This window comes from Strigops habroptila, chromosome 7 (assembly GCF_004027225.2).
Source record: "Strigops habroptila isolate Jane chromosome 7, bStrHab1.2.pri, whole genome shotgun sequence".
Classification (NCBI taxonomy): Eukaryota; Metazoa; Chordata; class Aves; order Psittaciformes; family Psittacidae; genus Strigops; species Strigops habroptila.
Window position 1 is genome coordinate 50,173,646 of NC_044283.2, and position 14,048 is coordinate 50,187,693.

General features: G+C 43.6%; 1 protein-coding gene across 2 annotated transcripts in view; it reads right to left on the minus strand.

Moving 5' to 3' along the window:
- Window positions 1–14,048, minus strand: part of UNC5C (unc-5 netrin receptor C) — a 255,608-nt gene that overhangs the window by 49,068 nt on the left and 192,492 nt on the right. For both annotated transcript variants that reach the window (XM_030492636.1, XM_030492637.1), the window contains exons 4-5: window positions 12,371–12,474; window positions 1,031–1,211 (exon numbers count right to left, since the gene is read on the minus strand). In XM_030492636.1, coding sequence (XP_030348496.1) covers window positions 1,031–1,211; window positions 12,371–12,474 — 285 coding nt within the window. The remainder of the gene's footprint in view (window positions 1–1,030; window positions 1,212–12,370; window positions 12,475–14,048) is intronic.

A 14,048-nucleotide genomic window follows, 5' to 3' on the forward strand; every position in this document is an offset into this window, starting at 1 on the left:
GCCCTCATTGTAACTTCAGGGAAGCAACTGCTTACAATTAAATCTAACTGCTACCCTGAATATGAAATGAATATTAGGGATAATCATAGGGATTTTTTTTTCTACTTGTCTATCCTATAATTAAGCTGATTGTAAAGAACACCAGGACAGTCAGCTGGCACATCATCAGAGCAAGGTTTTGTTCTGGTGGATACCCCTGCCTGGGATGCATCAGGGCAGTAACTTTGCAGGGGCAAAGGCTCAGTTGGACTGGTGGGTCAGAGCTGCAGTGCAACACAGGCTGTAATAGACCCCATGAGGGCATTTCATCCGGCCCCTCCTCAGCCAAAGCATGGCCAGCCTTAATATTATACCATGACCACAGATGCAGACACAGAATAATGTTATCCCATGCTTTCTATTCCCCTGATGTTTAATTTTAAGCTAGGCTGTGTGCCTATGAGCTGCAGTCTCAAAGTGCTTTGCTACTTTGTGCTTCCAGATGTTGGTAAAAGTGTCAGAGCTCACCAGAATCTTCCATCTACTTACATTTCTTTAAATAAACTTATTTTTGGTGTCTACTACCAAAACAAGTACTCTGATGCAGGGGCAAACTTCCTTTCAGTTTTACTCCTATTTATGAACAGCATCACAAAGAACATCAAATGTGTCGGCAGAAAGCAATGCCTTGGACACTCACGCTGGAGGAACTGCTCTAATGGCTCCTTGCTGCATCCATCCAATGTGTTATGGCAAGGGGAGCAAATGCCTTCTCTTCAGCGAGGCACTGCCTGTTTGTGTAGATGCCTGTTCCTCCTTTAATGACACTGTCTGTAACCAATAAGCCAAGCCATCAGACCTGTACTTCTGTGTGCTTCCAGTAATAAACCCTGACTGCAGCCCCTGCATGTGGATGCAAGTCAACAGGCAGCACAGGCTGGACACTGACCACAGCAGGAGTTGCACACAGGCATTCTGCATACCCTTCCTGCCCCACCTCTCGCTTTGAGTGCATGTCCATCCACGTGTAGCAGGACAAGGCATCACTTACCATAGACGATCACAGTTGCTGTGGTGCTTTTTCTTTTGGCCACAATGTTTTTGGCGACACAAGTGTAATTGGCAGTGTCAGAAAGCCGGGCTTGCTTGATGATCAGGTTGTGATCAATGGTGATGTAAAAATTTCGGTCTTCCACAGGATCAATCACCTCTTCATTCTTCAGCCACTCCACCTTGGGGTTTCAAAGGGCCAGAGGGGAGGCAGTGAGTCAGCACCAGGTTACACCACAACAGACACAGTATCTGCGATTATACTGCTCATCCCAGAAAGCACTATGAGTCAAGGCACATCATGAACGACTCACCTGACGCACACTTACAACTAATATAAAACACCACGATAGAAATGTGGGAGAACACCCTTCATGCACCATCAGCACAACAGCTGTCTCGCCTTGTCGTGAAAATATCAATGCATTTTCAAAGGCTGCCAGCTACTGTGCAGAGACAAATAGCCGATCTATGCTTTCAGAGTCTGAGGCAAGGGATAAGGAGGGGGTGATATCTTAGGACTGTATCTACAAACAGAAAATTCTCTTACAACATCAGAAACGCTAAATGAGCAGAGATCTCACCCATTCTTTTGTACAATTTCTCTAATTAGGCAGTTAATAATGCAGTAACCTTGCATGTACCTGCCCCGGGTCTAACACAATGAGGCCCTATACTGCAGTAGGTCACAGTAACAAATCACAAACACAACAATGTTTTTAAAATCACATGTACATGCATGTTATTGTTTTGCTGCAATCAGGATTAAACAAAATAGAGACAGTTACCAAGGAAATGGGAAATCACAAAGACTGCCTCAGTGCTTATTTTTTCCCTTTTCTTGATGTAAGCTATATTTTATTTTAATAAAGCATAATTTCCTTGGTTACACAGAAAAATATTTTCATACGTGATTTTTAATCTAGACAATGTTCTCTTTATTGCCTTCCTAAAGAAACAGCCTATTAAATCCCAGCTGACTGCTGCAAGCCACTCTAATATAACTTGGCTGCAACTCTAGTAGCTTGTTTTCATTTGTACCAAGCGTGCTCTGAAAGACAGGACTGGGGCCCTGGATGGATCAAAGCTGGGCCTCTGTGTCACTGGATCATTTGGCTTGTGTCCAGGATTTAATTAAAGGAAGAAAAACATAAACACAATCAACCCGCTGGACCTGCGAGGTGCGAACTGCCAAGACCTGCTCTCACAAAACCCATCTTTTCCAAAAAGACGTTTGAGGAACTGCCCGAGCATCGACATACCCCAAAACCAACAGGGAACCTGCTCCCTGCCTAAGACAGTCATACAGACCGCCCCAAGTCATGGGGAGAAAACCAACAGCCTCTCCTGGTGTTAAACACAGTGGCTTAATTCATCCCAGTCCAACGTTGCAAGACAGGCACTGATAGACGTGGGCTTGGGTTCAAGTTGCCCATCACTCATCTTTAGCCCTACTTTAAGCAGCTCCAGCTCCCCTACCCCGATTTGGGTGAACATGCATCAGGTGTGATCTGCTTCCAAAGATGTACACCCTAGTGAACGTAAAGCCACTGCCCCAAGGAAGGCTTGATTTAAACCCTCCTCTCCCACAGCAGATCGTTGCAGTATGTGGTAGCCTCACAACTATTGATACTGTATACCTTAAAATCAGTGGTGCAAAAGGCGCAGTGGAAATAGATATGTGTGTCTCAAGGAACAGGGAAAGAAGAAAAAAGAGATAAAACTTTGGAGGCTGTGTTTCTGCTCCTACAGACATGTTTTACCATGGAAAATACAAGCCTAGTCAATAACCTGGTTTTCCTTGCCAGGATGACTAAAACTATCCTTCCTTCCTTTTTGAATCCTAATAGGTATCAGATATAATCAAGACAGATAGATTCCTGTTCTGTCAATGACAATATTTAGCTCCTTCACCTGCGAGTCAAGTTTGCATGCATCCCAGACTGGAAAACAAGATAGGAGCTTACCTCTCCACCACCAGTAAGCTATCACTTAACCTCTGCCTCTCACACAAACAAAATGTCTTTCTTGGGTTTTAATACCATTATTTAGATCTTGGATGGAATATAGACTTGTGTCAGGACTCTGAAAGATGCTACGTGCACTGCCACAGCTGTGTATGTTTGCCCTCCAAATCCACCAGTGCCTTTCCTGTGCTCTGCACATAGAGAACATCAGGATGTCAGTAAGGACAGGACTACAGTCTGCATGGCCTAAGGCTCAGACCAAAATGTTTCTGGTACACCCATCCAAGCATATACTCTAGAAGCCCTCAGCACTATGCAAGGCTTGATACTCAAGGACAAGGTCCTCTTTTTCCAGTACTCTGCAACACTTTTTCTTTCCACAAAAACAAATACATGCATATTCAGTCTAGGTCTCAGTTGATTAGACAAAATTAAAGCTATGAACATTAAATCCCCTGTTATCCCTGCAAAAACACCGAAGATGATATGAAAACAAAAGTTGCCAATATCAGAAAAAACCCAAAGATATTCTGTATAATTCAGTATACTGCCTTTGGCTCTTCACTAAATCTCTGAAGAAAACTATCTTTTTCACCTAATGGCTCACAGAGTTTGATAACAATAAAACATTAAGTTTGCAGAACAACAGGATGTCTTATTTGCTAAAAAATCTGTTTTGCCAGTACATCAGTACTGTGTGTGCATGTCGAAACGCCATCTCTTTTACAAGATACCTCTTTAGTATATCTACTTCACTCTCCTTCTGGCATCCAGGTTTTTATGATGTCACGAGCCTGTTCATGTTGCAAATGATAATGTCATGAAATCTGAAGGGAGGAACTGATGGATGATTTGACAAGAGGCGGGACTCTCCTGCCATACACATTTTAGCCATCAATAGAGCAACACAAAAAAGGAGCACACCCCTCCAGCGATTGTGTTTTCTCCCTCAGTCCTTGCAGAAATGGTAACTAGTTAAATGCACTACAACATGTAAACGAGACTTTTGTTGGTAACTTATTTTAGGTCTTTAGCCCCTTTTTTTTCTCAGCACCTCCAAACTTCAGGTTTACTTTTTGAGGTAACCAGAATAGCTGGGGATAGGGTTGTTCTGTCACGTAAGTAGGAAGAGATCAGGTGTCAAATACAAAAGAGAAGAGAACAAAGCAGAATGAGACAGTGTGATTTATGAATGACAAGTATGCAAACTGTTATTACAGAAGTTAAAAGCAACGATCTCTTTTGATGCCATGTCATTCCCCAAGGCACAGCCCCCTCACTTCAAGTAGGCTGTTAATCCAGTCAATGCTGAAACTTATCCTGAATTTAATTCTGCTGCCTCAATTACAGTGACTGGCGCTCTGGGGAAACCACCATGCTCACAACAAGGCTGGCAGGTGAGGCACCAGGCATGTTTGTGCCAGAGATCTGCACCTCTCTAGGCAAGCAACCAGAGGGGCAGCAGGATACCCATGGGCATTTCAAACTGCACAGGATGCCTGTCTTCAGGGTCATACCAAATCATGCCCTCATGGCTCCATTTTTCAACTCTCTGGAAAAGACATTTCTAGAGTAGATGTTTGCTTTTGCCTAAATATTGAGGATGTGTATTTACTGGCTATAGTCACAGCAATTCTTGAACAGATACCTAGCTCTATTTATTCAATTAAATCAGGCACGTCCCTCCAAATGTTATTAATAAATGTACGGATTGTTGGGCATCTATGTAGAAAAAGCCTGGGCATAAGCTTTTCCTTATAGTAACAGAAATCATTTAATCGCCATGTACGATGGGATAAATTGCATGGACATACAAACAGCTACGGAAAATTACAACTGCATGCAACTACTTTTTCTTACATACCAGCCCCTGGAACAAAGCAGGCATGAAATCCCGATTTCTTTTTTTAGTTTTCCACTCAAGAAGGTGTTTTTGCTTTATGTTTGCAAACTTACTAGCAAGAGAAGGCCCCTCTGTAAATGTGTGAGTGTGGTGAATGAAACCTTGACTCACAGCAACTGGAGATGCTGAGAAGCCGGAGCACACCTGCAGTCAGCTACCTTTCGGTCAGAGCTCCTTAGTGCTCTGGATGCAATTTGCAGAGCAGTGAAGCACACAGCTCCTGCCAGCTGTGCTGGGTCTGCACGTCCAGTGCTGCTAATGGCTGGCAAGTCTGCCATGAGACTGAGCTGTCCCTGCCACCAGCTGAGGAAGTGTACAATCCAAGGCGGCTGTAATTTAGAGCAACACACCTTGTAGCATCTTTTCTGTCATCCCGCTCCCCTGTGAGAGACAGATGTGTTGTCTCTAATTATTCGCTGATTGGTATCAGGAGATACATTAGCATAATTGGCACATTTGTTCTAATTAACAGAGGGAACCTGCCACATGCCACCCAACATGAAAAGCGAGACCGTCAAGCAAGAACAGAAAACCCGCAATCACCACCTCGGCTATACCTCGGAGCTGCAGCCAGACCTGTGCTGCAGGACGATTCCAGCAGCAGCCTGAAATAAGGCGGCACACACAGAGACTAAGACTTGCAAAGCCAAGCCAGGCTTCTGTGCAGACTAAATGAATACAGGGAACATAAATCACACAAGCGATTACACACACAGGAAAACCTATTACAGAAGCTAACTGCTGACACAAATTTAGCCATACCAAGTTACTAACATTACTAGACACTTAAATCTCTTGGCACACTTGCGTATGAATGACTGGTTTTGAAACTGGTAGAGGAGAAGCACATCTGCTCCAAACGAAGCCCAAGAATGGAAAAAGGGATATGAACTCATCTAGATCCTCCCCTTCTTATCGTACAAGTTGTTCCTTACACCTCCACAATCTCAAGAGGAAAGTCAGCAGGGTATGAGTTCTGGATCCTGGTCTCTCATTGCCTCCTCTGCACCAACCTGCCCTACAGTCATATTCAGAGCAGGGAGCACCTGCCAAACCCAGCAAGTCTTCTACCCTCTAGACAGAGGCAAAGCCCTCTGGTGCAACTCTCCAGAAGAAATAAGATGCAAACGGTTGGGAGCAGTAAGAGATTTACATCAATAAAAGGCAATTTAGGATTCTGAGAGGTGAGACTAACTGCACCCCGTGCCTTCCCTGTGCCTGGCTGACACAGCAGGATCGCTTTCCATCTGGTCCCCCACTGAGTCAGCATTGCTGCTGGTGTCCTCTACAGCCGTGCTGACCGGTCACAGTGGCACTGCTCAGCTTGCCGCAGCTCCTGCTGAGCTTGCACTGCCTCCAACAGCCACAGGGGAATCACAGCTCCCCTGCTTCACCTGAATTGTAACAACAAACACGCACCTCATACCATATTGATAGTAAGGGCACACATACACATGCCAGTAAGAATAAAACACTTGTGAAACTAACTACTGAGTTGGACACAGTACAAGATGCCCAAGTGAGACTGAGAAAACTTTAGCAGTTTTCATACGGGTTATTTAGCTAGCAGCTATTTCAGGTACCTTGAGACTCAAGTGCCTCTTTGAAGAATGTTATCTGATTTTGGGATTTGGTTTCAAATGTACACTTTCATCCCAGCAACTGAATGCTGAAGAGGATGCTGTCCTCTGTTCTATATTACTTGCTTGAAATAGATTTCACACCGATTTAAGATTAAAAAAAAGGAAAAAAAAAAAGGTGGTCTCCAAAGAGGCTGAAATTACAGCTATCAGGGACTGCAAAGCACATATTGAGAATTAGATGCTAAATGAAACCACCACGATGTTTTGTTCAGTTGTTGCTATTGTGCTTCTGCTGCCAATAAGGGGAATTTGTGTTCCTGCTGTGGAAACACTTCCTTAATTGCACATATATCCAGCTTTCTGCTTGAGGACTAAAATCTACACAGGGTGTATGTACAGCTGCTGGATATCTCTGGCCCTATTACAGCTTTGCTTTATGCACAACAGGAAAGTGAAGCCTCATAGAAGATACTTCAAAGGCCAAGGTGGACTGGTAGCAACAGATGGAGAACTTTACTTCATAGGCTTCAAATTCAAATACAGATCATGGCACTATTAACCAAAAACCACGGAGGCTGCCATGTATCCACCAGGAATTGCCGAGCTTCCTTTCCCACCTGAAAAAGGGGCTTGAGCTGGAGGTCTCGTGGCTCATGTATTAGTGGGCACTTTTGGCACCATGTAGGCAAGTGGATTCCCTACTCCCAGGAGGGGTCTGTTTGGAAACAGCTTTAAACAAGTTAGTTACCAATGTGATGTCTGCTGTTCTTTGGTTGGAGGGATAGATGGATCTCATTCTTCACAGCACAGAACGATATGCTCTCCAGGATCATTACATTCAGTAAAGGAAAGGGATGTTGTGATACTGGTGGGTGGCTGCAGTCCCTGAGGAGAGATCCTTTCCCTTTTTTTCCTGAAAGTTGCAAAGTGCCTGTTATTGTACAGACCACTCCTCCTACCAGTTTTAAATGGCATACAGGATTTTGTCCAGGTTACACTTTTTAATGAAAAGAAAGCATCAGCTCTAGAAGCACACGGAAATTCCTTGGCAAAACCCAGCAAAACCTGACCAAACAATGCTTGAGTGACAGCAGACATGCTGTCTGCAGACTGCATTTTGGAAGTATCTCCATTAAAACATGGGAGCATTGTAATTCTTCATGCCACAGGTAGCACTGCATCTGAAGAAGCTACTGCCAGAGGAACTGACGAAGGCAAATGTTATCACTGAGTGACTCAGGGTGCTGGTAAGAACTGGAGGCTCTGAAAAGCCCCGATGGAGGTAACTCTCGTTTCAGGTACTACGAGGCCTGTTGGCTATAGGGAGCAAGAATCAGTTGATGTCAGATTAGGACCTGATGGACTAATCTTGTAGGTGCACAGAATAGTGTCTCCAGGATGAGATACTTCTTAGAGATTCTTCTCTAAGGGGAAAGTTGGGAGGTATGCTCACCTACCTCATCAAAAAAATGCAGCTAAAAGCTGTGTCCCACACTGTGTATCTTCGAAAAAATGCATCAGGTAAAATGGTGCTCTTTCTCAGTACAGCCTGAATAGGCGAGGCAGCTTGTGCTAGCTAAACCAGCATCCCAGAGCCATCTTTGACACAAAAAACAAGCTGTAGAGAGGATAAGCTAGCAGGGTTCATGTCAATGCTCCTGTAGAAAACTTCCCATTATAATACGGAGTTGCAAGGCACTGCAAAGGACAGTGCCACTTCCCAGCTAATTAGCATTTGTGGCCATGAAGTCCTCTACTTGCTTCTCTTAGAGCTCACCTTCCTATTGGGAATATAAAACACTGTCTTGATGACACACACCTGCATGGTAATGCATACACATGAGCTCCCAATTAAGGGATAACACTGCGAAACATAAGTGGCTCTCATGAAATAAAGCAAACAGCAGTTGTATTAATAAACAATTAGATGGAGCAGCCACCTGATGCTGCCTATGAGGAGAAGTCCCCACCTTCCACCAGATTTCGCCCAGGCAAAAGCAGCTGAATGAAGTCTGTTTCACAGTCGTCTTGACAAAACACCCTCTTCTGCCTCTTGACTCAGGGATGCTTTTCCCCTTGCTCTAGTTCCTAATTAAAGCCATGAATGTAGATAAATATCACATTCAGTTTTAAATCCAACTGGGTCACCAAACTGTACATTACACCCTGTTCTGCATTTAAACTACTCTGTGAAACACCTCAATTATAATTAAAGAAGCAATTATCCCCCTGTTAAAGGTGCCACAAATCACACATTTCAATGCAAAAGTTTGTCTGGCAGCGTATGGCATATTAACCAATCTTACATCTCATTTATGTTTTGATCTATAACCTATTGCAATGAGCTAACTTGATTTGACTCGGTGTCTTTAACTGTATTTTATCATGTGCAGTATGATGCTGGCATCTTTCAAAGAACAAATTAAATGAGCTAAGGGTTTAATTGCTAATAACTCTGCCATTACTGTTGGAGTGCTGCAAAGTGGGATCCTTCCTGTCTTCTCAGGTTAGGTTTGAAAACATGCATACAGAGCAGAGAGTGGAATTGAAATGGATGTTTCCATTAATGCCATGGAGCTGTCTGATTTCCACTGAACACTGGCATCTCCCGCCAAGTCTGGTGGGTCAGACTGCTTATCTCACCTCCTTAACCTATTTCTCCCTGTCGAGGAAAAGCAGGAGACAGGGAGCTAGGAAAGGGCATTGTTTGGTTTTATGTCCATTCCTTTTTGGTTTTGGTTGGTTTTTTGGTTTTGGGGTTGCCCCCCCCCCAGTGGGTAGATGTGAGTTTGCCCCTTCACCGTTCAGCTGTGTGTGGAAACCTCAGTGCAACAGTGCCTGCACTGGTCCTTCTGCTGCTTGCTGGGACCATATCCCAGAAAAGACAAAACATTTACCCAGGTGTTTCAGAACCTGTAGGTAGGTTCAGCTTGATACATAAAACTGGGAGTGGTGAGGCATGCCATGGTGCAGCTGGCACCAACACAGGTCAGGGCTGGCGTGCAGGGGTATATGGCTGCAGAGAAGCTGATCTGGTTTTCCCAGAAACCAAGCAAACCCTTGGTTCCTTACTTTCTCCCAAGTGAACAAGAAGACATACTTTGATTTCAATTCAGGCTAGTGTATTTGAACATACCTTCTTCTATTCGGATCTCGGGCTTTTTCTTTTTTTCTAATGACTGTGATCTGAGCCTACTCTAACGCTTGTCATGTCCTAGTGGATCTGAGGGACTGGAAAGCGCTGCCTTAAAAGCTTTGCCTGACATCTCTGTCTTTGTCCTTCTTGCCCTGTGGAGCAGCTGTATGCTGCTACGTGGTTCAGCTTTTCAGTAATAGTAAGATCTGCTCTAGCATTGATCCATAAGAGCTTGACACAGTTAATTGCAGTTAAATATGCTGGGAATGATAAGACTAAATTCCCCAGCTACTGAAAAGAGGACAGAATGTATCCCTGAGCATGGTTGTTCCCACCACTTTGAAATACCAGGAAAAAAATGAAATGAAGGGGGAGAATAAAATCAAAGAGAAAAAGCAAGGGGAAAATGCTGGGGCTCTGGACTCCAGCATTGCATTACACTGAATGTGTAGGCTGTGCAGTTTCACAGCATAAGCTCTTCTTCCTCTGTTTTGGTGTTAAATCCAGTGACTACTTCAGAGGCCAATAAGTTGAAAAACACCCAAAACAATACACAGTGCCCAGAGAAGGAAGAGTCTGAGGTACGTGCTCACAAGCATTTGGAAATGCTGGTCACAGCTGCAGCAATGCATTACCCCACTCAATCAAAGGCATCTTTCAACAAGATGGAAAATAACCTCAGCCTGCTGCCAGCCTTCTCCCAAGCCCTTTCTTACTTAGTTACCTGTGCCACCATATCAGAAACTTCTCTGAACAAATAAACAAAGTCTTAAACAAAGAACTCATTCATCTCTAAATTAAAATAATCATGTAATCCTTCAACCCACCAAGTTACCTTTCATCTTCCCATTTTTTTAAATTTATCTTACCAGCTTCAGCAAGTGGCTGTAATAAAGTGTCACATTAAGGTATTCATATTCATTAGTGTTCAGGTCTTTGTTCTTTTAATAGTGTTGGAAAGAATCTACAAAGAGGCTGTATTAGGCAGCTGTCCAATGTGGGTGTTTGATCTCCTTCTGACTTCAAAAGTCAGAAGAGGAAAAAACCAACATTGAGAACAGTTCTTTTGAATGTCAGACAGGGAGTATACGATTTCTGAGCCTGCCAAGTGTTAATTGGTGTCTGCCCTGACCACAGATTCAGAGCCAGTTAACGTACAGTCATGAATCTTGGCTATTGACAGAGTGAGCCAGGATACTAGAAGGCAGGAAAAAGTGCAATTATTATGAGAGCAGCTCACAGAGGATCTTTTCAGAGATCACTTCCACACAGCATGTCAAACCATGCTGTTTCAGTCCCAGCCACGCAACGGGGCATTACAGACCTTTATGAGGGAATAACCAGACTGGCTGCTGAAATTTCAGAGGAGCCTGTAACACAGCATTCAAACAAACTACCCGTCATCATCAATCTCTGTTTCTAGCAAAGGTAATGAAGTTCCCCAGTACTACTCTGCACTACCTGAACAACATATCCCACTGCTAACACTCCTGTCATGGCACAACAGAAAGTTGATTTGATGCAAAGAAGCATCAGAAAGGAAAATAAAAAAATGCTGCTAAGTTCCTGAGGAAAGCCAACTGATTATTATTATAGTTGTCAGGAAGCTGGCTCGGCAGACCTAAATGGTCTCTACTGTTTTGGGGACCTTAATAGGGAAAGAAAACAGCCTACAGAACAAGAAAATGGGGAAAATCTTCCATGCTAATTATTCCTTCTGATGTTCGTGGACACGTTTCTGCAATTCTGATTAAATCTAGACTTGGGTTAGATGGGGAGGTAACACTTTAAGCTTCACCTCCTCTGAGAAATCAGCCATCAGCACTGAGTGACAACCACTTTGCTACTTAGCCGTGACAGTCTCAACTTATCCTAATGCAAATTGGCAACAGCTTCTTCTGTAGCATGGTGGAGGAAAACCGAGGAGAATTCAGATCAGGGAATTACCATCATTAACAATCAATTTTTCTCTTAACAGCCGCAGCGGATTTAGGATTTCAGAGGCCTCCTGTGACTCAGAGACCCCCTTCTTGTGAGCAATGAGTCTGAAGCTTGAGCCACCACTGCACTTAGGGAAGCTGCTGTTCACGGGGACACCCACTGCTGTTGGTAGCCACAGATTTTGCTGAAGGCTAGGCTTGCTCCTGCAGGTGGAGGGCAGACTACCCACTGCGGGTTTACTTAAATGCCAGTAGGAAAACCAGGTAAGCCCTTGAAGATGGATTATTAGGCAGACACATCCTCTACTTGCCCCTACCTCATGCTACTTCACCTGGGAGCCCATACTGGACAATGGCATGTCCTCTTGTGCCAAGCTGGCTGGCTGGCTGGTGCACACAGGAGCACGTGTATGAACACAGGAAGGAAAGACAATCCTGCAAACTAAAAATTAAATACTATGCTTGAAAGATGCCTCTCAGAAAAAGTGGAATGTTTTTTCCTTTAAAAGGAAAAGGAACGATAGCAGGCTGTTACTGATATGCTCGACTAGCTATATGTACTTTGGATGCCAGATATAACTGTGATCTTTGAAAGGGAAGAAAAAACTGAAACCAAACTGCCTCCAGCTCTTTCCAGCAAGGCACCATAATCCAAAGCCATTAATCAGTTCCCGATCAATTTTGTGTACGAACAGCAGTCAATCAGCTATCCATTACCACCCATTCATCATGCCATGCCCCATTACTGCACTATTAGCCACCAATCAGGCCTTAGGATGTCCAAGTGCCAGGGCACTAGTGTTACTACTCACCTCGGCTACTGGGATGCCTTCAGGGGGACGGCACTGGAGCAGCACCTCTTGCTCCAGGGACACTTCCTTTCCCAAGGGCTCCTGCTCAAAAGTTTTCCGGAGATCTGGGGAGGGAGGAGAAGAATCAGTATTACTAGCTGGTTGTTTAAATTACATTTGATTGCCATAGCGCATAAATGCAAGAGAACTTTCTAAACAGAAAAAAAATAGCATTTCTGTTTCCCAGAAAGTGAAGCACTTAAAAAAGACTGGGACATGTTTTCACTTCATTCCAACATTAAGTGGTTAAAGGTTTCATAGTGAATGTATTATTTATATTGTGGTAGAGCATGTGAACCCAGCGAGGATCCAAGGCCTCACTGTGGAAAGTCACATCCAGACAGAACAAAAATCGAAACAAGTCCCTTCTTCAGATAATTTGGTAAACTATGCCAGTGATGTTCTAAAGAAAGTTACAGAGAATTAAAAAAATCTCTAGAACTACAGCACATAAGCTGAGCTGCCTTAAACTCATGGATGAAAGTGCTTGTGCTGTGATTTAATGTACGTTTAGTTTATAAGCATTAACTTCACAGCTTTAGCTATCTGTCTTCTCTTTATCAATATCTGTGTAGCATTAAATATTACAATAAACAGTTATTGTTGTTGTTATTATTGTTGTTATTATTATTATTAATGTGGAGCTGAAACATGCTTGGATCCCTGCACAGCACCACAGAAATGTGGCAGACACAGAGGGCATAGAATGTGCCTCCAAACACCACACCCGTTCCATCACACTGGACAGCTGTGCACTCCAGCTTTTTTGTACACTTCCGTAATATCTTTGCATTGGTGGTAAAATGGATTTAAGAAGTCCCTCCTTATCATTGGCTCCATATTTCTGCCACAGACTGGCACCCTCTCCACTGTGCTTGGGAGGACATGGTTCTGGACAACCGAACATCCAGCCCCAGTAGCAACTGGCAATATTTCTCCCTGCTGCTGGTTCCGTCTACAAATGGACATGGGGCCATGTTCAAAGTCACACCAAAGACCTGGCCTGACTTTAAAAAAAACTTGCAAAAAAGTTATTTTTATTTTACTTTTTGTTCTGAACTCAGAACGTTTCCCTGTACCAGCACATGGAGAAGCTGCACAAATACTTGTGTCATATTAGAAACAAGTCGTATGGAAACAACTTAAAAGCCAAATGTTTCATATTTTGAAGCCATAACCTGTGGCTGTGCTAGAAAACACATCACTGAATTGAACCAGTTTACAAATACGCCATCCAAAGAGTTATTTTTGACCTAGATTACCTCCAAGAACTGATTTGCAACTGACTCCACAAGGAACTTTCTACCAAAAGGCCAAAATGGGCCAGGTGAACGTACAGATGCAAAAGGTGATGTGGTGTCTGGCACCAAAATCAGCTCCTCTGAAACTCACCTTCAGATAGCTTGAGACATCTGTCTCTTAGGCTATATGGGGAAAACACGGTTGTTCAACTACCTGGAATTAAATGTGAATCTAATCATGACATTGACAATCTCTGCCATAGCTGCAGATGCTGATTTTAACTTCAGCTGATAACATGGTAAACTTCCAATGTCCTTAAACCCATTCATTTCCCTAGTGAAACTGAGGCATCTCTGTCCTTCTCCTGCATCACACGCATGAGAAGAGGGACCCCAAA